Source organism: Triturus cristatus, chromosome 1_2 (genome assembly GCF_964204655.1).
Source record: "Triturus cristatus chromosome 1_2, aTriCri1.1, whole genome shotgun sequence".
NCBI lineage: Eukaryota > Metazoa > Chordata > Amphibia > Caudata > Salamandridae > Triturus > Triturus cristatus.
In genome coordinates this window covers 608,927,265-608,951,734 of record NC_140580.1, presented here as the reverse complement: position 1 = coordinate 608,951,734, position 24,470 = coordinate 608,927,265, and the positions used below count along the sequence as shown (strand labels likewise).

The following is a 24,470-nucleotide window of genomic DNA, read 5'->3' as shown; positions in this document are numbered from 1 at the left end:
TCTCCAACTCTCGCCGTGTGAGTGTGTCAGTCACTGTCCTGCTATATGAGTGATGGGTACATAACTGCTTTTGTGAGAGTGTAACTGGGTCTGAAAGTGCCTCCCTTACTCTGAGTGTGTGCAAAAACATACTATTAAATTAAATACTAAAAGAAAACACCGACTTCTAATTTCAAATGCATTCATTCATACTAGCATAATAAAATAAATATACATTCATTATAGCAATTCCTCTTTATTCGTACCTGGTCACTGTATTTTTAGTTAATGTTCTCATATAAGCAGCCTTCTATTTTCCCTTCTAGTTTACTGTCTAGAAGCTACACATTTTCTCTCAGTATGTTTTTTCTAAATACACTTTTAAGTACTAGAACCTAACAAACATATCTGTAAAAGGCCTTTGCGGTCTTCTCATTTTTATTTCTATGTCTAGTAACATCTATTTTCATTTGAAATCTCCAGTCAGAACTTCTGTAAACCACCTCCTCTCTCAGTAGGAAAGCAGGTAAAACAGCTACCCATCACCATGTGCTCTTACTTATACTGCTCTAGTTAACAAATCACAGTCTTCCGTTCATCCATCTTTTTTTTTTATAACACTTCTAAATGGTCAATATTTCTTAAACTCTTTCCATGTTTCCTGCGAAGAGGCCCAATCTGGTTGGCTTTTTACATGAATCTGCGGATCCAAAGTAAGGTTCACAATTTATATACACAAAACTATAAAAATTCATCATTCAGATTTAACTCAAAAACCCTTTTTTTTGTAAATATATATATAACACCGTCCATGGAAATTTGACTCGCTCAGGAGTCTCTCAAAAATAATTTTCATTTCCATGATTAGCATTTCATCTTTATATTCCTGAGGAATAAATAAAGAAAAGAGAATATATACTAAAAGATAAACATAATTCTGTAAAAATTCAGTTTCATGCATTGCAATCTACATGGTGTAATAACCCTCTAATATAATGATGATACATCTCAGAAAAGTAAAAGAAATAATGATACTTTGTGAAAAAGTTCACAAATCATGGTGGCATTGGAAAACAAACGCAAGGATAGAGGATGTTGACTAAAGGCTAGAGCGGGTGCCCTAAAAGCTGGGGAACCGGGTTTGAGTCCCAGCAAGTGATGGGAAACATCCTTTGATTCTGGGCAAAATCACTAAATCTCCCTGTGCCTAACAAAATTAATGTGCTATCTGTAATGCAACTGGTGCTCATGTAAAGTGCTCGGATACCTTTCGGGTTACGTTCGCACTATATAAACCTCTGGAAAGAAAGAAAAAAAGTAGGCTTACACCAAGTTCCTAGTCACCTGGTCAACTGGTGCATATAGAATAGAACAGTTGAATTAAATAACTGACTTTTTCACAAAACCATGCAAACAAGGTATTAAAGATGCTTCTTTATCAAATATCTTAAGGAATGCACATGAGATTAATATGACTTTTGAATATGCTTCAAAGAGGACTTTATTGTAGTCCAATACAGGTTGAATCTGTGACTGTTTAAAGACCATATTTCTGCAAATCGATGCACCGGCCTTTAGACGGTACGAGGGGAGAGGCTAGGTTTGCAGGTTTAGAGCCAATTCTGAATAGTACTCTTGAGACAATTGGAAATGTTGCATTTTTAGGTCCCATCTGCAAGGGGGCCCTGCATTGCATGTGCTTTCGCTTGCGAGACAGATTGTTTATAACAAGTGCCTTGCATCCCGCCCACTGCTTACAGTTTGTTGGCTTCATTGCCACTCCTATTTTCTGCCTTGTAATTGGGCAGCATGTGCTGGCTTCACATTCTCTTCTTTCGGCTGGAGCATCGATCAAGTATAGAGCACTTCTGCTTGATTGATTTCCTTCCACTGATCATGCTGTGGTTGAGGTTCTAATTTTATTTTTCTTCATGCCGGTCAGCCTTGTTGAACCTCTTGCAATTTGTGGCTGTGTTTTACTATGCCACACGCGCTTCAAAGAAGCCCTTTTTTTCTTTGAAATGGATGTTTATTGTGACAACAGATGTGATTTACTTTGATTGTGATAACAGATGTTATCTGTTTCCCCATGTATTTTCACTGAGATATGGACATGGGTGCATTTGTTATGTGATAGGATTTTTTTGCCAAATTACATTTTTTTCCCACGCAGCTCGATATCAACTGATTTGCTCACAATCAGTAGTGTGTTTCGCTAAGACCTAACAAGCATTATTAGCAAAGCCAATAGGTCTCACCTTGGAGACTATTGGCTCTATCATTGACTTTTGTTCCTGCTGTACATCATAGCAATGCCAACTTTGGCAATGATATGCAGCTTTGCTGCATAGTAGGGTGGCTGGTGTGCAGCCTGGCTACTATAATTTCTTTTTTAAGAGACCATGATGCATCCAGCATGCACTTTTAACAAAATCCCCACTGCAACGCATCCGGACCGCTGTACAGCATGGCTACACAACCTTGCTTATAGGTCTCACCACCATCACGTGTCAGCAGCACAACACACTGACTGAAAGCTATGACTACACGGAACTAAGCACCTTACCATTAATAGAGAATTCTATGCACATTTTGGGCTCCAACGGGGAGCATCACTGGTTGAACAAATAACTATGGAAAACTACCAGTACTTTAAACTTTACAAACCTAGAGGGACACCGGCGAAACAATCGCATTTATCACTCCGACCTTTAGTACAATTTAGGCCCTAATGGGGAGCTTCGCTGGCCGAGCGAATAAACAGGGTGAGTTACGAGCATAACACACTTTATAAGCATGGAGGGACACTAGATCAATGATTAGTCATAGAGAACACAAGACTTTTTATTTACACTATGGATCATAACTGGGAGCATCCCTGTTTAATAGTAAAAGGAAGGGCACTGTATATATAGCTTTAAGCTGGGACATAAATTTAAGACATAAATGGGGTCTATCGCAGGAATATCCAGAGCTACATGCGAATACTGTTGCTGGTGTCTACAGTGCAAGGGACATAAATGTATTCTGTTTTTAAGTCAAGATTGTAACGATTTTAAATAGTTGTACAATAAATTCTTTGAATTTGCCAATGCTTGTTTTTCTGAGATGTAAGCTTTTGAAGTTCAGGACTAAACCAGGTTTTTCGATCAATACATTAGACTAGTTCCCTTTTCACTGAATGCATTCCATATCTGATGGGATTCTATTTAGTTTAATGCCCTATTTAACATAATAAAACAATTTAGTTTTGAGGGCACTTTGTGGTACATGATCGACTAGGTGTTATTCCTCAACAATTGGTCTTGACCGTGTGGAACGACACCTGGAATGGTGAAGGAGTCAGATATGTTCTACAGCAGCATGGCTTTATTCTAACATGAAGTATATATTATAAATAATCTAAAAAGAAAAACAAAGCAACACGTTCTACCACTAGACAGGAGACAGTAGGGGATTATATAAAAAGCTGTCAGGAAATAAAAAGGACAAGAGAAAAACTTCATACAAAAATAAATTAATATGAAAAAGCAAAATTGGATACAAAACCAACCTCTCGCCAAACACTGCCAATTATTCAAATATCTACCAACAGAAATGGTTGCAATGGAATAAAATCACTGCAAATTACAACATAGATCGAGAAGGGAAGGACTCAGGAGTATTTTTTAGAGTGGGGTGAGTTCCTAGTGGTCTCTGCAGGGGTCATTCGCTCGTGGGTGGATAGGAAATGTCACCCAGAGCAAGTTATCAATCTGCACCAATTGCAACGGCTGCATTGTAGAAGAGGAAACCTGCTCTTTGATATATGAACTACCACGACTCCTATTCACACAAGTCATTAAACGGCTGCATGGATAGCTACACCATTCCATTCACAAAATAGAGGCTGATTCGCACCGTGTAATAGTATCATCAAATACACTCAAGCAAGCTAACAAGGGTATCGCATTCAAAATATGAAATATACAAGAGCGAGAGGTTAATGCAATGGCACGGTTAGAAGTCTGCTATCAAGTACCAACTGTAGTTTTACTCTCACAACATAGAACACCAACAGTAAATCCTAAGTGAAAGATTAACATCAACACATTGTGTTCGTAATTGAGTTGTGTGCAAACCAATTTTCTAGTTCAATAAACATCGAAGGCTTACCCTCAAAGTGGTTTCTGCATTATGTGGCTCAGGTGTCAATGGTGACGTGAGTTCTAAATCTAGCAGCGACTCAGTCTCCTCACTCTGCAAAAAGAGGTACAAAAATAAGTTATCTTGCTTGGTAGTAAACAAGAACCCCAGTTCAAATCAACAAGCAAGAATCACTATGAATGATGTAAATATTTTAGACTTCAATCTTTTCATGAGCTCCATTCAAGGAATAACGACCCCATTAAAAAAAGAATACCCAACTATATATATTGTGAATACATTTAAATCACCCTTTTTACTTTGTTTTTAAAACCTATCATTTTAGAATCTATTTTACACTTAACTGCCTCTATTTTTTTGCATTCTTTTTGGAGGTCGCTCTACATTACACAAAGCATATTTTCCATGCTCTCTTCTTTTAGTTAACCATATTCTTTAATCGTGTGTTTGAATAGTTTGAGAAATTGAGTTGTTGGTTGAATGGGTCAAGCAGCAACCTCCATCCTCATCAGGGTAAGGTACAAGCAAACACCAGATTAACATGTGCTCAACCCCCTGGTAGCTTGTCACAGAAACGTCAGGCGTAGCTAAGAGGCAATGTGTAAAGTATTTGTGCAACAGTTCAAACAGCAATATAGTAGAAACACCACACAAAAAAGTAACTACACCAGGGTAGAAAAATAGAGCAACATTTAATAAATAAAACAAGACCCAAAAAACTAAAATCAAATTAGCAGAAACAGAGATATGCATTTTAAAGAATTTAGTGAATATAGCACCAAAAAGCACCAAGTGCCAACTCGGGATATCTGGTTGTGCTGAATGGGTCAAAGTCACACTTTCAGGCCAACTGCAATGAGTGCAGGTCAGATAAAGTCACCAAGATCCAGGAGCTGGAGCAGGATGTTGGGGAGCCAGTAGACTAGCCACTGGAGTCTCTCTGAGGTCCTGGGTCATGTGAAGTTGAAGGTCCACTTCTTCATTCCCAGGCAAGAGAGCAGCGGGTCAGCACAACAGGGCAGCAGTTCTTTCAAAGCAGCAGTCCAGCAGAGTGGCAGTCCTTGTAGCAGCACAGCAGTCCTTCTTCCTGGCAGAGACTCCACAGGTCCAGAGGTTTACTGAAGTGGTGGTGTCTGGGGTCCAGTATTTATAGAAAGTGGTGCCTTTGAAGTGGTGAGAAGCTTCTAAAGGCATGCCTTTGAAGTGCACAGGTGACCTGACTTCCCAGCCCTGTCTCCAGACTAACTACTGGAGGTATGCAGCCCTTTGTGTGGGGACATGACACAGCCTATTCAGGTGTAAGTGAGGCTGGGTCCAGCTCCTTCCTCCCATTCTGCCAGTGATGGTCCATCTGGTCAAAACTAAGCTCTCTATTGTGTGAGGCTGTCTAGGAGGAATACACAAAGCCCAGTTGTCACCCACACCCAGTCATGAGACCCACAGAACAGCTGCAGGCACTAAATAGCTAAGGCAAGAAAATGCACATTTTCTAAAAATGGCCTTTTTCAGAATTGCAATTGAAAAACCGGCCTTCACCATAAGTTAGGATTTTAAATTGGGTTTCCACGGAGACCAAATTTGAACTGGTTGCCTGGTCCAACTTGGACATTACACTTATAGAATGTAATAAGGCATCTCCAATATTATACTATGGGAGAGGGGAGAGGTAGGACTTGCAGAAGTGAAAAATGAATTTAGGAGGCTTTCACTTAATTTGCAGGACATGCAAACTTAAAACGTTCATGCCCTACTTTTTAAATACATTTCACCCAGCTCTCTGGGCTGTCAAGGGCCTCCCCTAGCGGTGACTCGTATGCATTAAAAAGGAAGGTCTGGGCCTGGCAAAATGTTTATATTCGTGAAAATGATGGAACGCACACAGTTATGTCATTAGTCAATTCTTTTGAAAGATGCTCTTTTGGCAAAATTATTGTTTGTAGACTTGTTCATGCTCTGCCCCAACAGTACGTTGATAATGATTTCAAATCGAAGTGGAGTTTGAATGCGTTTCACACACGTCACACAGCAAAGGAAGTGCAGAGAAATCCTTTTTGTCATGTTGAAATGGCAGTTTAAAACTACATACACAGGTTGCAATCGAAATCCTGAGGCGTGTTTAAAATTCTACTCAAAGGGGTGAAACAATCAGTGCTACAGGCCCACAAGTAGCATTTAATTTACAGACCCTTGGCATAGGTAGTACCACTTTACTAGGGTCTTCCAATTAAATTAAATATGCCATTTGGGTATAAGCCAATTTAACATTTTAAGGAGAGAGCGCATGCACTTTACCACTGGTTAGGTGTGGTAAAGTGCACAGTCCTAGGGACAACAAAAACAAATTCAGCAAAAGAAGACTGAAGGCAAAAAGTCTGGGGCAGTCCCTGCAAGAAGGGCAGAGTTCAACATGATACCTATCCAGTCAAGACTAATTAATACTTTGATAGACTTCCCGGCTTAGGCGATAGAACATGGACAAATACCCTGTTATGGAGGGGCACTTGTTAGTTCTACGTCTCTCTGAACTCAGTTGGACCCATCTGCCTATATTCTACTGAGCCACTGAACTTACCCATGGGGAACGCTCCTCCACATACATGGACCCCATCTGTGCGGCACTTAACCTCAACTTGCTCACAGATGCATCTCAGTAGAGACACAGTATCCCCATGGCCAACACATGGATGTTGCCCATTCTAGCCCTTGGATCCTACTTCTGTCCCCAACCCAAGAAAATCTGTGCCAATAAGGACACCAACTAAAAGAGGCCACTGACAGATGTCGGTGTCACGGGCCCGGCCTCAGGCCATCCAGGGTTCTCTGATCTCTGAGGTTTCTCAGAGTGGGAGGCAGTAGCCCCAGGTGTTTTGCACCCTATTTACACCCTACCACCCACCAGTTCAGGGGTAGTAGTCAGATTGCTCACTCAGTCCAGGGTCTGTCTCTAAGGCTGAACATTTGTCGGGCGAGCCATGTCTTCAGGGAGGAACCACTGCCTCATCAAGGGTGACACTTTCATGCATGGGTCTGCCTGGCGCAGGACTCCGGCGGTCAGTCTCTGAGAAAGCATAGGGAATACCCCCAGGTCAGAAGTGGCCTCACAAGGGTCAGTCTTGGGGTCCTCTGTTCTCAGAGTTGGTAACTCCTGATCCACTGGTCCTCTCACTGTGGACTCTTTCCACCTTCTGCCCCTCCTCCTGGGACTCTGCACCCCCGCAGTGCAGTGGTACCCTCAGAAAATGGAATTGGTAGGGCACCTTGGGTGGCCGACCCACCCTGCACCCTTGACACTATGGAGCTGCCACCAGTGGATGGTCTCTTGGTATAGACCAGTCCCCCCTACCTGTGACCCACCAGGGAGAAATCCAAGCACTGGCGTTTGAAATGGGGCACCTTGGGCCTTCACCAACCAAAATCTTCCCCCCTACTTTTAGGAGGGAGATGGGAACCCTTCCCCCACACTATACTGAGACATGCCTGGGTCACTGTGTACCTCCTCCCCACTCTGTCGGGGGGGCCATGAACCACCCTTCTTAGGATCACTACAAAATGCCAGAGATCTGCCTCCTCTGCAAGCCCCCTGTGGTCAGTAAGCTTGCAGTCAACCAGTTGTTGGCATAGCTCTGGAAAACAGTGACTGAACATGTGCTCTTTGGCAAATAAATTGTATAGCACCTCATAAGTGTTTACCTCCCTACCCTTCCCCCAACCAGCCAGTGCCTTACACAAGGAACCCACAAAAGCTCCCCAGGACTGGAGAGCCAGTTTCTGATTGTCCCTGAACCTCAACCTTTATACTCATAAGAACCAGGTCTTCAACAGTTTCCGAAAAGAAGACAGTGAGGTACAGTATCTTAAAGTTTGCAGGAAGATTGTTCCAGAGCTTAGAGCCCTGGTAAGCAAAGGACCGTTCTCCCATGAAAGTCCGTTTGACTCTCGAAACCACGCATAAGGAAATGTCACTGGGCCGTAAAGGGCAAGTTGGTAGATAAGGCCTCACTGGTCCATGGAGATAGCGAGGGCCAGCTGCTGATCTAGCTCTGTGCACAAAGCACAGGGCTTTACATTGTAATCACTTCTCCACCTTGAGCCAGTGCACCTCCCTCAGGAGAGAGGAAGCAGAAGCACTTTTTGGAAGTAGGTAGAGTAGCCTGGCTGCTGAGTTCTGGACTACTTGCAGCCTTCTTAGAGAGCCTTGATCTGCTCCCAAAAGAGAGATGTCATCCAAAAAAAAGCCATACTTGTAAATCTATGGTGACCAGTCTTTCCAACAGCTTAGCGAGCATGTAACATAGTATCACAGTATCAAAAGCAGTGTTGAGATCTAGTAAGATCAGCAATGCTGTCTCGCCATCATCCAGGAGCGGTCTAAGATATTCTGTAGCTCCTAGAAGAGCAGATTCTGTACTGTGACCTGCTTTAAACTCCAACTAAGAGTGGTGTAGCTTGTGCTCTTCTGGGATGAATCCATATTTCTTGATACAGGTTTCCTTCATGGGGGATACCTCATACTAACCCCTTCTCTAGGGCAAGTAGAGCATCCCTCCAATCATTAGGTATATGCCTCGATTGGCTGTCTCCCCAAGCCACCTCAGGGATCCTGTACATCTCGGGAGCTCGTTCAAATGCCTCAAACCACCTGTCTATGTCATCCCCCCATCTCAAAGTCAAGCACCAAGTTGCTCGGAATGCAGATCCTTCTTTCACCGGGCACTGTATTTTCTCTGACAACTTTCCTGCTGGACTTTCCCAGCCATTTGGCCTTCAAGCCCTGCTCTTTAAGTCTCAGTTTATGAGCCAACAATATATTTCTCAGTTCCAAGGCTCTCACAGGCTCAGCCTTCTTTTGTTCTGCCTCCATGGCCAGTTTGTTCTTGGCTAAGGCCCTCTCAGCCTTCCTCGCCCTCTGCAGGGCTTTGTCAGCCTCATCTATTCTCTCCTCTGCAGTCATTTGAGCCACATGCAGACTCAGTTCCCTCTCAGCCTGCCTGTGCTTCAACTCCTCAGCAGACTAGGTGTGGGAGGACACATCGCATCCTACACTGGATCCAGTAGGGAACGCCATCTCCGTGGGCTCCAACCCCTCTCCTCTGGAGTCAATGCCAAGTCATTTTGCTCCTCCTCATCCTTCTCAGGGCCCCAACCCTCTTGGTCCTCTGGGGGTGTCCCAAAGCAACATTTCACCTCAAAATCATGCAGTGCTGCCCGCAGGTTACACTTAATGGGCCGCTTCTCCACAACCAACCCCCTCTCCTTGCAGAACCTTCTCAACAGTGTAATGTGACAGGCAGTTGGGATCCATTTCCATTCTGGCACGGTATCCCAGGTGCAGTAACAAAAGAGTCCCAAGTGTATGAAGGTGAGGCAGGAATCAAATTTGGGAAAAAGGCCAAATGAGGGAACTAGTTAGTGGAGTACCTGCAATGGGATTCATGAATATTCCATGTACATATATTCTGAAGCATCCAAACAAATATTCTACTGCAAAGCCAGTAAATTGTTACTACAATGATGACATGAACTGTACTGCTTCTGATCCTAAAGTGGAACCAAACAGATCTATTCAACTACATACTGATTTGATGCAAAACACCTAACCTTTCAAAAATACTGAAAATGAAAAAGAAGTGAAAAAACAAATGCCCCAAGGTTTATTTATCTAATCAGGCTGTCCTAACTTGAGCTCATCAAGATCCGACATGAAATTGAGGATTATTCTCTCAACAGCCTCAAGACTCCCAGAGAATTTTACACTGTATCTATTGGGTTTCTCACTGACAAGAGCATTCCTTTATATAAAAGGTTATTTTTTAATCAACTGGTTCTCATGGGGTATAAATTCAAACAGCAGATCATAAGGACAAGCATGGGGGTAGTGTGGCAGTTGAATTCCAGGAATTAGCATACTCACAATCATCTTTAGTGCTCTTTGACCAAAATTAGGTATAGTATGTCTTCAGAGGGATAATCAAATTCTTATAAGAAACCTACATTTATGTCTGGAATCACCATTAGACCATGCAATGAATTTCAAAGAAAATCTTCAATTATTTAAATAACTTGCATCTAAACACTCTTACCCACATGGCAGCTGTCTTCATTATCCCATACTTTGAAATATTGAAGACATTTTGATTGATAAACCTGTACTAATGGAATCAAAAGTTATTTGCTGTCCCTTTTGAACTCAATATGCCCACGATCAATAAGTTCATATTATCTAAAGTTGCTTTTAAAGAATTCCCTTAGATATACATCTCAGGCATTAATATTAGCAACAGAGTAATTCAATTAATCAAACAAAATATCATCAAGCAAGAATATTTGAATATGAACCCTAAAACTCTGCTTGCTAAGTTTAGTAACCATTACCAGGCCTTGGAATTAGCACTGCCTATGCAACAATCTAAATCCTCAAAAACAAACAACAACAAAAAACACCTTGTTCACAAATGATCTTGCAAAATGAAAGTTTGAACTACACCAAATAGAACGCCAATGGCATAGATCGAAAGATGGGGAATACAAAATTAAATTCACAATCAAGGCTAAAGAATAGTACAGTACAATTAAGCTAGACGTGCAGGCTTATTTTACGCAATGACTAACTATCACTGCTCATCTCCCAAAAAAGCTCTTTAAAATTGTAAAAGACTTACAAGACACATAAGCATACCACTCATGTCACTCAAGGAAGCACCCAGCTAATTCTTTAGCTTTCTTTAATCCCGGTCATATTTTTCTGACACTTCTTATCAAGATCATAAAATATAGCCACCTATCAAGATCACCTCTAGACACAGACTGTCAAATTAGTATAAGTTTTATTTCAGAAATCCAGATTCTCTTTTCTTGTTCTCCTGAAACTGGAATAGTTCCAGATACTTTTAAGAAAGCAGTGATTAGACTCCAACCATTACAAGAATTTGTGGAACACAAGGATATATTAGATTCTCATCAAGCAGGATTTCATCCAGAAAGAAGCAAGGAACAAGTAGTGGTGTTAGTCCTATGTGACGTATGTATGTGTCTATTCATATGGCATTTCTATAGAGCACACCCAACCAAAAGGCATGCTCAACGCCAAGCTTGAGTCAATGACTAATAAGAGTGGAGTTGCAGATGGTTAATGTTTTGATATTCAGACTAAGTGGCACAGGAATCAAAGAGACAGTCCTCTCTTGGCTAAAATCTTTCAATGAATAACAATAAATTGCTTTATTTCAACCATTTTCTCTTAGTCAAAAGAGATAAACTGTGGAGTTCCAGATGGGTCAATCCTGTTTCTTCTCCTTTTTAGGTCGAGCATTCGAGAACTTTTGTATATACTTATATGTGTATGTACTTTGTGGGCTCAGGAGATCAGCCCTAAGACTTGCCTGCTTCTGCTTTTTTTTCTGTTCAACTGCCTCTATTTAACTGTCTTGATAAAAACGACCAGTAGAGGTCAGTAAAATACCAGAATTGCTTTCTGCTGAGGGACTTTTTTTTCTGGCAACTGCCTCTATTTAGCTTTCTTGATAGAAAATGTCCAGCAGAGATCAGTAAAATACCAGAAATACTTTAGCATTCTCTAGATTCCAGTCCATAAAAATTGTCTTCCACAACCACCAGTAGACAATAATATATTTGTCAAAACTTGTATTTTCAGAGATATGACCACCAAAGGCCTTGACTTTATATTAAAAACAGAGCTTTGGGCTATACCATTTCCCGCTGAAAGGCAATATTTCTGTCCATGTGTTCCCATACATGGCATGTCACGCAGTTTGGTGCTTACTTTCCCTCCATGTTAAAGAACAGTAGATATTTCAGACCCCAGGCTAATGTGCTGCATAGCTAAATACATATAAGCTCCCAAAGGCGAGACCGTTTGCATTGCAAATGCTTGTTAACATTTACATGTGCCCCCCATTTCACATACTTTGCATCAACTGAGATTTACATGTTTAACCTATGGGAATGATACTCTTTTGGTTTGTCACCTAATAATTATTCAATCAAGGAAACAGAAATCTCTTTGGCAGGCAATCACACTGTTACCAGAGGGTGAATGTCTTAACTATGTAAAGCTCAATCTATTAAGTAAAACAGAATTGCTGCTAACATCTTCCAAATGCGAAGAAGATGATCTCCACTGCCAGTGTTTATGGGTTCTTAATCAAACCGTAAGCTTTCCAACATTAGTGAAACATACACATAAAAATATTTGTTTTTGTTTTCACTGAAACAAAGGTTACAAGGATATTATAGTTAGTAAATAGAATTTATTTTAAACCTTAAAAATATACTGAAAAAAACAAAGGTTACACAGACGCTATAGCTCAGCTTTTAGTTAGGCTGACATTATACTCGTACAAAACCAGAGAAATTCAGCAGTTATAGTTACCTGAGCTAACTATAACTCGCACCCCTGAAATGCACTACTTATGTACTTATGACCTCACATGTTACATCACTCATGACATGGTCAGTGGCAACACTGATGACCTCACTGGTGACATCATACTATCATTGTGAGTGTTTTTTTAAAACATTTATGAGTGTTAAATATATATACCAAAGCGTATTGGTGAAGCGGTGGGTGTATGAGTGCCTGATGGATGATTCAGTGGGTGCGTGACTAACTGTATATGTGAGTGATTAGGTGCCTCAGTGAATGTATGGGCGAGTGACTGGTTGTGTGAACGTTTGTCTGTCTGTTGGTGTCTAAGGGGTTGTATGAGTGTGTGAGCAGACGTGAGTTTCTATTTGGGTGAGCGATTAGTTGTCTGAATACCTCAATGGGTGTCTGTGTGAGTGGGTGAGGGTGTGAGTGACTGCCTATATGGATGAGTGAGTGGGTGGGTGGGTGGGTGGGTGGGTGGGTGGGTGAGTTAGTGGCTTTATGGGTTAGTGAGTGTGTGTGAAGGGTTGTATGTGTGAGTGTGTGTATGGCTGTGTCGGTGAGTGAATGCATGTGTCAGTGGTATATGGGTGAGTAACTGGGTTAGTGAAAGGCAATATAGGTGAGTGATGGGATGTGTGAGTGACTGTATGAGTGAGTGAATGTAAAAGTGACTGTATGGATGAGTGTGTGCTTGTGTCAGTGACTGTATAGGTGAGTAAGTACGTGTTAGTATCTGTATGAGTAGGTGAGTGTGTGTGTGTAACTATATAGGTGAATAAGTGGCTGTGTGATTGACTGTATGGGTGAGTGAGCCGGTGTTTGAGTAACTACGGGTGACTGACTCAGTATGTGAGTGGCTGTATGAGTGGATAGGTCAGTGGCTGTATTAATACATGAGTGGGTGGGTGTGCGAATGTCTGTATGAGTGAGTGGATGCATTTGTTGATCTGTGTATCAGTAAATATCTATGCAAGTACTGGTATGGGTGTATGAATGGGTTTGAGAATGGTAGTGTGGAAGTCGGAGTGGGTGCATGAAAGGCTATATAAAACATGTATTTTTCAGAAAAACACACATTCACTGGATGATGTCATCAGTGATGTCATCAGTGATGTCATTTGAGATGTCATGAGTGATGTCATCAGTGATGTCACTGACCATGGCATTAGTGATTTAATATGTGAGGTCATCAGCAGTGCACTGCGGGGGCGGGAGTTATAGTTAGCTCAGTTAACTAGAACTGCTGGATTTCTCTGGTTTTGTACAAGTGAAATGTCAGCCTAACTATAACGACCCTGTAACCTTTGTTTTTTTCAGTGAATTTTTAATGTTTTTAGGTTTGACCTGGGCAGTGAATGCGCTGCTCTGTGAGGTACGCTGTACTGGAGTATGGACTTGAAGCCTCACCCACTCTCTGCCCATATATTCATTGGCTTGTGTCATTTGCCTTCGTAAACGCGGTCTTCTTATTCCTTAACCCCTTGTATGCTCATGACAAGCTGAGTTCGTCATGAGCATACAGTCGCCGTGTGCTCATGACGAGCCCAGCTCGTCAGGACACCCACCGACGGGGGAAGCGCTGGCGCTCCCCCCGTAGGTAGTCGATCAGGGTTTTTGTTCCGGGGAAGGCAGGGGAAGACCTTCCCCTGCCTCCCCCTGCACCCCCCCTCCGCGCCATCAATGACATCAGCGCGCGAGGCACGCTGACGTCATTGGAGGCTTCCCTTTGTTTACTGACGTGCAGGAAGCCATTTGCTTCCTGCGCGTCGGTGAACAAAGAGGTAAGTTTTGGGGCTGGGGAGGGGGATGTAAACGAAAGAGGCATCGGGGGAAAGGAAAGGGTTTTCCTTTCCCTCAATGCCTCTTTTGTGCATTCCTGCTGCACGATCGTGCAGCAGGAATGCCCACTGGCACCAGGGATATATATATATATATTTTTTTTTTTTTTAATGTGGCCAGTGTTTGTTGGTTGGGGGAGCGGCCCCTTGGGCAAGGGTCGCTCCCCCTTTTGGGTGGCATATGTAACGGCTTCCTCTGCTCCCCCCTCGGGGGGCAGAATTGTATTTGTGGCTTAAAAATCGTCCCACTGGGCCAATGTGCTGGGGAGTGGCCCCTTGGGCAAGGGTCACTCTCCTTTTTGGGGCATACATTTTGGCTTTGCCTGCCCCCTGGGGGAAGCAGTTTTAATTTTTTTTTTTTTTTTTTTTTTTTTTAAATCGGCCCACAGGGCCAATGTAATAAATGTACTGGGGAGTGGCCCCTTGGGCAGGGGTCACTCTCCTTTGGGGGCCATTTTAGTATGCCCATGATGTTAGGTTTTGTTTGGGGGAGCGGCCCCTTAGGCAAGGGTCGCTCCCCTTATGGGGGCTATGTTTTAGGCTTTGTCTGCCCCCCTGGAGGGGGCAGATTTTCTTTATAAAAAAATACAAAAATGCCCACGGGACCACCAGGGATTGTTTAGTGGGGAGTGGCCCCTTGGGCAAGGGTCACTCCCCTTTGGGGGCTTATGATTTTGGCCGTCTGTTCCCATGGGGGGCAGATTTTGCCATTTTTAGGTTGAGCATTTGAGACCTCTTGTATACTCTTTAGAATTTACTTATATGTTTTTATGGTTTGTATGCTTTGCAGATCAGCCCTAGGATTTGTCTGCTTCCGCGTAGGGCCTTTTTTTTCTGTTCAACTGACTCTATTTAACTATTTTGATAGAAAACGACCAGCAGAGGTCAGTAAAATACCAGAATCACTTCAGCATTCTCTAGTTTTCAGTCCATAGAAATTGTCTTCCACGAGCACCCATAAACAATAATATATTTTTTACATCTTGTATTGTCAGTGATATGACCACCGAAGGCCCAGATTTTGTATTAAAAACAGAGCATTGGACTATACCATTTCCCGCTGAAAGGCAATATTTCTCCACGTGTTCCAAGACTTGGCATGTCACGCAGTTTGGTGCTTACTTTCCTTCTATGTCAAAGAACAGCAGATGTTTCAGGGCGCAGGCTAATGTGCTGCATAGCTAAGTACATACAAGGTCCCAAGGGCAAGACCGATTGCATTGCAAATGCTTGTTTAATGTAGGGCCCACTAGGCCACCAAGGAGTTATTTGTGGAGAGTGACGCTTTGGGCAAGGGTCACTCTCCTTTGGGGTCAATCTTTGTGGCTGTGTCTGCCCCGCAGGGGGCCAGATCGACATTTTTTTTTCAAGTTGGGCGCACTAGACCACCAAGGACTTTTTTGTGTGGCGTGGCCCCTTGGGCAAGGGTTGTTCCCATTTGGTGAGCATTAATTTCACCGTTTCTGCCACCCTGAGGGGCAGATCGGCTGATTTGTTTTTTTGTAGGGCCACTAGCCCACCCGGGTTTTTTTTTAATGTTGGGAAGCGTTCCCTTGGACAAGGGTCGCTCCCTTTTATGGGAGGATGATTGTGGTAATTTCTGCCCTCTTTGGGTGGCAGAATAGCAGTATGTTTTTAGGCCCATCTACCCTCAAGGGTAGCAGAAGCCACTAGGGTTTTTTTTTTTAATTTTGTGTTTGGGAGTGGCCGCAAGGGTTGCTCCCCTTTTAGGAGGGGGAATATTTTATTTTCTCTTAGGCCCACCTACCCCTTAGCTTGGCTGGTGGATTGTGTGTGAACTGGTGCATTATTTGCATATGTGATTGTAATGTTTGTTTCTCTTTTTTATACTAGTGTAAAGCTTTTGATTCCTGTTTGCGATTGACAATGGTGTTCTGCAGTTTTGCATAGTTTCATTTTTTTGGTAAGAAAAACATTTTTGTTGCATATACTGCAAATTAGTATTTTTGTCATGTATGAATGAATTTTCTTTGTAAGTGGTGTCATAATGGCAGCTTATTTAGTTAGTGTTTTGTGCATGGAATTCTTTGCGATGTGTTTTGCATTGTCTTTTGTGTAATTTTCTTTTCTTTCTTTTTTAGTGGGATATTGTTGATCCATACTTTGTCTGTGCAGAGTAGGTGGTAGTGAATTTAGCTGCTTCTGGCAAGTGAGTGGTATCGTGTTGGAGTATGTAGGTATTTCTGATAAAGGTGCATTTTGTTTATTAATTATTTTACAAAGTTGTTGTTGACTTGTTTGACATGTTAATTTTATTAGTAAGCAGTATGGCTAGCCGTAGAATGACTGCTCAGCAGGTGGTTGGTATGCTTCTTGAATCTTTCTCTGAGCAGGATTATGAGACTGACAGTGTGTCTGAGGGAGAGGAGGGAGGGGGAAGATTCAGGCAGTGAATTTTCTCTCCACATGGAATCATCGGATGATGAAGGTACTCTCAGTGCAGATGAAGCTACTCTCAGTGCAGATGAAGTGCCTGTTTGAGAGGAGGATACTGCTGTGCCGATGGTGCAAGAGGCATCTGGATTGCAGCCTGAGGCTGCTAGGCTTCCTACTGGAAGTGCTGGACTCTAGGTTGATCCAAACATGGTGCAGCCGGTGTTGCCTGCCTTTAGTGGTGATGCAGGGTGTAGAGTGGATTGTGAATTTTTTTTGCCTATACAGTTTAAGTTGTTTATGGATGATGTATTTTTGGGTGAGATGGTTGAGCAGACTAATTTGTATGCTGAACAGTTTTTGAGGGACAACAGTGACAAACATAGGCCCCCACTCTAGAGCTACCCGGTGGACTCCCACAAATTTGTAAGAGATGAAGAAGTTTTTGGGTTTGACTTTATTGACTGTTTTGATAAGGAAGCCGTCCATGGCTTCATATTGGTCTACCAGTCCCTTGATGGCAACGGCCATATTTCCTGCAGTTATGACTCGTAATAGGTATTTACTTTTGCTACGTATGCTGCATTTTGTTGATAATTCTATGGTGCTGCCACAAGATCACCCTGACTGTGACCGTCTTTTTAAGATTCGGCCTGTTCTTGATCACTTTGTAGATCGATTTTCAGAGATCTATACTCCAAGGGAAAGAAATATCTATTGATGAGAGATTGGTTTTTAGGCAGTACATCCCTAGAAAGAGGGCACGCTATGGAATTAAGCTGTATATGTTGTCTGAGAGTAGGACAGGATATGTTTTTAATTTCCGAGTGTACACTGGTAGAGATTCCACTATTGACCCCCCTGGTTGTCCGTCCACTTTTGGAGTTTGAGAAAAGTGTGTGGGATCTTGCTAGAGGACTGTTCAACAGAGGCCACCATTTGTACCTTGATAACTTCTACACTGCTGTGCAATTGTTTAAGGAATTGTTCAAAGTGGACACTTTTGCTTGTGGCACAATCCGCTCTAACCGTAAAGGTTATCCAAAGAGCTTGTTTGCAGAAAACTTCAGAGGGGACAGTGCAGTTCCTTGCGTAGTGATGAACTACAAGCTGTGAAATTTGTGGACAGGAGGGATGTGTACATGCTGACTACCATCCATGATGAGAGTACTTCACCTGTGGCTGTTTGGGGTCAGATTTCTGAAGTGCGCAAACCTGTATGCATTTTAGACTACAATAAGCACATGGGTGGTGTTGATAGAGTAGATCAGAGGTTCAAACCTTACACTGCTACTCGTAAGGCTTACGTTTGGTATAAGAAGTTGGCCGTCCATCTCTTTAATTTAGCAACTTTCAATGCTTTTGTTGTGTTCAAGGAGTGTTCTCCTGCATCAAAGTTGACTTTTGTTCAGTTTCAGCAATCTGTGATAGGCAGCCTTGTTGTTGTGGAACAGGCAACTGTCCCTAGAGTTGGAGTGGTGGAGGATGTGGCTCGATTGAAAGATAGCCACTTTCCTGATTTCATTCCTCCCACATCCTCAAAATACTTTCCCACTAGGAGATGTAGAGTCTGTTGGCGAAGAGGTACGCAGAAGGAGACTTGTATGTACTGCCCCGAGTGTTCTAACCCTGGGCTGTGTGTCCCTGCTAGTTTTAGAGCATACCACACGCAAAATAATTTTTGGGAGCATCCATGAGTGGTAAAGTGAACTGCCTGGTCTGTATTCTTTATAAAATTTGATTCTGTTTCAAGGTTGGCATTAGTGCAATGTATTTAGTTTCAGATTTTGTGTTAGTAGATTTGTATCTATTTGCAATTGGTTTGTGTTTTTTATTTTTGTCTAAAAAAAATCCTAAATGTGATGGCGGTGTGTGTAGGCTGGCGCTTGGCTGGTGGTGTGCATTGACTGGCGCTTGGCTGGCGGTGTGCGTGGGCTGGTGCTTGGCTGGCGGTGTGCGTGGACTGGTGCTTGGCTGGTGGTGTGCCTGGACTGGCACTTGGCTGGCGGTGTGCGTGGATTGGTGCTTGGCTGGCGGTGTGCGTGGATTGGCGCTTGGCTAGCGGTGTGCGTGGACTGGTGTTTGGCTAGCGGTGTACGTGGACTGGCGCTCGGCTGGCAGTGTGTGAGTAGTGACTTGCTGCTGGTCACTACACACACTGCTAGCTGAGTGCCACTCCATGCAATCCATCAGCTTGTGTGCTTGCTGTGTCAGGAATGTGGGTGTGTGAAGGTGATGGGCCCTTGAATGGCGCTGTCTGCTGGTGCGAGTATTGTAATGTGATGGGCCCGCGGAGTGAATGGTTTTGTATGTGTCACACGTATGAAAGGTGTATGAATGGCCTGTAAAGAGGTTGGTGCCTTGTCGTGGCTTTACAGCTCACAAGCTGTGAGTCAATGGTTCAGTTTCTCGCCCTTTCAAATATTAACAGTGCATTTCATTTTTGTGAAATCACTTGCTAATACAATTGTATATACTGAACCATCACTCACCTTCGTGCCAAATCCAACCAGTATGTGTGTGTGCTTGAGGAATAGATGGCTGTGCAGGAAACTGTATTTTTAGATTCTCTGCCAAGGTGTACATTCCATCTAAGAATAACCTACCAACTGTACATACTGTCGTAAACACATGGGAGTTCATGGTGATGTCTCTCTTGTGAATTCTAAAAAGTTATTTTATCCACAATGTCCTGCAAACCTCAAAATGTCGGTCACATTTTCCTTGCAATATTGTGCCGAAATTTTCACGCGGTAGAAACAAACAAGTAATTATGTCAAAACGATCTGGTATTGCAAGGGGGGTCACCTGTGGTTTTGGCCCCGTGCTCGGCGGCCATCTAGGGAAACCTACCAAACCCACACATTTCTGAAAACTAGAGACCCGGGGGCTTCCAGGGAGGTATGGCTTGCGTGGATCCCCCAACGTTTCCTTACCCAAAATCCCCTGCAAACCTAATTTTTAACAGAAAAAAAATCACTTTTTTCACACATTTTTGTGTGGGAAAGTTGTGGTATCACCGGGCTCACTCAAACTTCCCACCACCCAGCGTTCCCCCAGGTCTCCCGGTAAAAATGGTGCCTCACTTGTGTGGGAGGCCCAAGTACCCACGACAGGCAAGGGCCCAAAACGTAGTGAGGCGACATCAACATTGCCTATCAAAAAATGATTTGGCCCCTTGCCTGTCGTGGGTACTTGGGCCTCCCACACAAGTGAGGCACCCTTTTTACCTGTAGACCTGGGGGAACGCTGGGTGGTGGGAAATTTGTGTGAGCCCAGAGATGCCAAAACTTTCCCACACAAAAATGTGTGAAAAAGTGATTTGTTTGTTCAGCTAAAATTGAGGTTTGCCGGGGATTCTGGGTAAGGAACCGTTGGGGGATCCACACAAGCCATACCTCCCTGGAAGCCCCCGGGTGTCTAGTTTTCAAAAATGTGTGGGTTTGCTAGGTTTCCATAGGTGCTAGCAGAGCTAGAGTTCACAAACTACAGCTAGGCACTTTGCCAAAAAAGGGTCATTTTTCACTGCGAAATTGAGGTGTGACCACGTTGCGTTTTGCGCCGTTTCCTGTCACGGGCACTAGGTCAACCCGCACAAGTGAGGTACCAATTTTCTCGGAAGACTTTGGGGAACGCGGGGTGGGTGGAAATTTGTGGATCCACGCAGATTCCAGAACTTTCCACCACAGACATGTGGGGAAAATGTGATTTTTTTGACAATTTTTTAGGTTTGCAAGGGATTCTGGGTAACAGAACCCGGTGGGAGGCAGTCAAGTCATCCCATCCTGGATTCCCCTGGGTGTCTAGTTTTCAAAAATGTATAGGTTTGCTACGTTTCCCTAGGTGCCGGCAGAGCTAGTGTTAAAAAACTACAGCTAAACACTTCGCAAAAAAAAGGGTACATTGTCATTGTGAAAATGTGGTGTGTTCACGTTGGGTTTTGAGCCATTTCCTGTCGTGGGCACTATGCCTACCCACACAAGTGAGGTACCATTTTTATCGGGAGACTTAGGGTAATTCAGATTTGTAAAGCAACTGTTATTACCTATTGATTTTTGATGCATTTCTGCCTTCCAAATGAAAGACTTCGTGTAAAAAAGAAGTCATTTTGAAAAAGGACTGGTAATTCTCATGCTAGTATGAGTATTCCCAATTTCGAAAATGTGCAAATATGTTTTGTTTCTAAACTCTATAATTTGTTCCCACTTCAGAAATACACAGGTGTCTTTCATACCGATTTTTCCATGTATACATTTTCCCACAATAATTGCTATATACCCGGAACATAATAAAAAACCACTGCAAATTGCTGCTCAGTTTTTGACTCTGGGTTCGTCGGGTTCTTGGTGAACCTACAAGTCCTATATATCCCCACAACCAGGAAGGTCCAGCGGATGTAACGGTATATTGCTTTCAAAGAGCTGTCATAATTACAAGAAGTTACAGGTAAAAACATTGACACAAAGGGCTGTTCTTTTCAACTAATTTTAAATTTTTCCTATATTTAACTGTTAGTTTCAATGAAGAAACCTTGATGGATCTACACAAATGACCCCTTGCTGAATTCAGACTATCATCTACTTTTCTAAAAAGTACAGCTTTCCAGGATCCATTATTGCTTTCAGACCCTTTTCTACCATTAACTGGAAGGAGGTTGAAAGCACAAAAAATAGCAAAAATAGGCTATGTCCCAGAAAAATGCCAAAACTGTGTGAAAAATGTTGGTTTTCTGACAGAAGTCTGACATTCCCTAAAAGCTGGGAAAATGGTGATTTCAGCCCCACAAACCCTTTTTTGATACCATTTGCAGAGAAAAACCCAGACGATTTCATTTGCAGCCCGTTTGCTGGCGCAGGGGATATTCACAAGGTGAGGAATCCACTGGCAGATGTATCATCAGAATGGTCAAACAACTGCAAAGTTATATCCAAGTCAAAAAACGCTTTTCCTATGGAAATCAGGTCTTAACTTTACTTTAACTATTACTGGCAACTGCCAGTAGGGGGAAATATAAATAAATATATATACTGAGCGTAACGACGAATGTATCTATCTATCTATCTATATCCATATATCTTTGAACCTCTTGAGAACAGTCCATAAGGTTTGTAGTCTGATCCCGAAGTGAAACTAAGCGATGCATTTTAGCCAACATACAAACCTAAAAAAATTCTAGATACCTACGCAGGCAAGATGGGGATAACTACAGGACAACTAGGACATTTACATCCAGTACTCAATTACTTTTTGCCGCTATAAATCTGCCGCTAATTTTCGCACTTAAAGAACATAAAAATGTTTTTATTTTTAATGTCACATTGCACTTTACTATTTGCACTTTGAACAGACTGTAATAGGAGAAACATGTTAGTACTAGGCCCACAGGGGCTTTAGCATATGTTGGTCTCCTAACAATTGGGAGCAATGGCATCCAAAGGCAGTCGCCTTTATAAAATCAGATATGCATTTCCAAAGCAATTAGGAACACTACTTGGGATCATTGGACCAATGTTCTTAATGTATTTGTAGTTTTTGAGACTGTTCATGATGTAAATGCATTTATGCTTTTATCAACGGTTCTGCATTTGTCATTTTAAATGGTATTAAAACAGATTGGACTGTTTTTTACACAATGATATTTAAACCGTATTCTAACCTTATATTTTTTATTCAATTGCAATTTTAAACCAATGGAGTGAGGTCTCTGTGTATCATGTTGCAAGTTTAGATACTTTAATGCCATTACAACTAATATGTGTATTACGGCTTTGGCATATCGGCAGTCAGTTTTAATTGTTCATCACACATTTGGAGCACTTGTCACTTAAAATTTTGGGTCCCACAATGCAGTTGCGTCATGCGATCAAGGCCTGTTCATGCACAAATGCTATATATTTATCTATATATCATCTATATATCTATCTACATCTCTATCTATCTACATCTCTATCTATCTACATCTCTATCTATCTACCTATCTATCTACCTATCTATCTACCTATCTATCTATCTACCTATCTATCTATCTACCTCTCTATCTACCTCTCTACCTCTCTATTTCTATATCTTTATATCTCTATATCACCATATATCCTATTGACGGTCGCCAGTAGGTAGTTATACTAAGGACCTTGTTTCCATAGACAAAGCCTTATTGTTTTGCTTATAACTTAGGCACCGTTTGACAAATCTTTACGAAATTTTCAAAACCAGTGTACAAATCACCTCAGCTGCTGTCTGGAAAGTTTCAAAGTGAATTGTCAAGTGACAGCAGAGAAAAAGAGGGGTCCCAAACAAGGCTGTACTGGGAACCGAGACTGGCCCTGGCAGGCCCCCGGGGGGAGGGTGGGAGTGCGGCTGAGCAGTTTGCGAAGGCAGGTTTCAGCAGATTTTGTTACCGGGGCAGATACGCTGGCCCCCAGTAACAAAAACGGCCCCTCAGGGGCCCAAAACCGGCCCCCACCCTGGCGGCCCACCGGGGAAACGCCTGGTATCCACTACTGCCAGTTCGGCTATGGTCCCAAAACATGATTTCTCCATGCAATTTCACATAGGGATTTTGAACACTACTACAGCCAAACTGATGGAACGGAATTACACCAAATTTTTCCGAAAGCTAGCTCTTGGTCCAGAAAGAGCCCTTTTTATAATTTGAAGTAAATCTGTTCAGTAGTTCTTGAGTTATTAAAGAAAAAAGATTTATAGATACCTCAGGATGCGGAGTGTCCGTGGACCCCAGATATCTGATTTGCTGCCACCACTTCAACCAGCAACTGGTTGCAGCCATTTTAGGACTCTTACACATGTGAGCCCCAAGAAAAAAGGTAAAAACCTAAGAAGGGGGCAAGTTAGGAATACCTGACCCCCTAGGCCTGGTAGTGGTGTCCCAAAAGGGGAAAGAAAGAAAAAAAAGCACAGTGGCCCGTGCTTGCTTTTCATTGCCTTGGTCCCCCCCCCCCCCCCCCCCCCCCCGAGTGGACCAGGTCCCGCGGGGTGGAGGGGGGTTGGGAATTAAGTTTTACATTACAGGGAGACACATGCCACCCCCTTCCTCAGGCCGATTTTGGCCCCAGGAACCCATCCCTCCGAGCCTGGGTGATTTCGTAAACCGGGAGGTGGGGGGCTGCGTGGCATCCCTCAAGTGTAGATTGCGGCCCAGGGGACCCCATTTTTCGGAGGCGGGTGCAGTTACCCAAGGGAGTTTCTTTGGAGGCCCGTTTGTGGAGAATATATAAGATTTGTAGTGACCTTCACGTCGCTCGATAAAGCGCAGTCAAACATTAAGAGAGTGTTTACCCAAAGGATTTTCCAAGGGGCTGGTCATAGTAGGGTTCGCACGACCGGTCTGCTCTCCTATCCTCCTCACCATAAGGAACAAGGCACTGGGCACGGCCAATATCAAGGCAACACACTCTTCAACACCTTCTATCCAACCAGAGGACAACGGTTTTGGGTTGAGGTGGCTATAGAGGTTACGCCAATGCTAATGCGACCAATGGTTGGTGTAATTTCCTCAGTAAAAGTACAGGTTAGAGGGCGCCTGGCAAGGCTTTTTCTGGCATGGAGCTCCCTCACCTTGGACACATGGGTCCTACAAACTGCACAAGGTTTTCAGATCGAATTCTATGGCAACCCCGGTGAGTCTCTTGTCCAAACCCCATTTGTTACGCCAAATCTAACGCGGCCTTAATAGACGATGAGGTACTCGCCCTTCTTCCGAAGGG

At 42.9% G+C, this 24,470-nt stretch overlaps 1 protein-coding gene across 13 annotated transcripts in view; it reads right to left on the bottom strand.

The window, feature by feature from the left end:
* CCSER2 (coiled-coil serine rich protein 2) overlaps window positions 1-24,470 on the bottom strand; it is a 574,371-nt gene that overhangs the window by 271,767 nt on the left and 278,134 nt on the right. For all 13 annotated transcript variants that reach the window (XM_085607239.1, XM_085607272.1, XM_085607183.1 and 10 more), the window contains one exon: window positions 4,135-4,218. In XM_085607239.1, coding sequence (XP_085463365.1) covers window positions 4,135-4,218 — 84 coding nt within the window. The remainder of the gene's footprint in view (window positions 1-4,134; window positions 4,219-24,470) is intronic.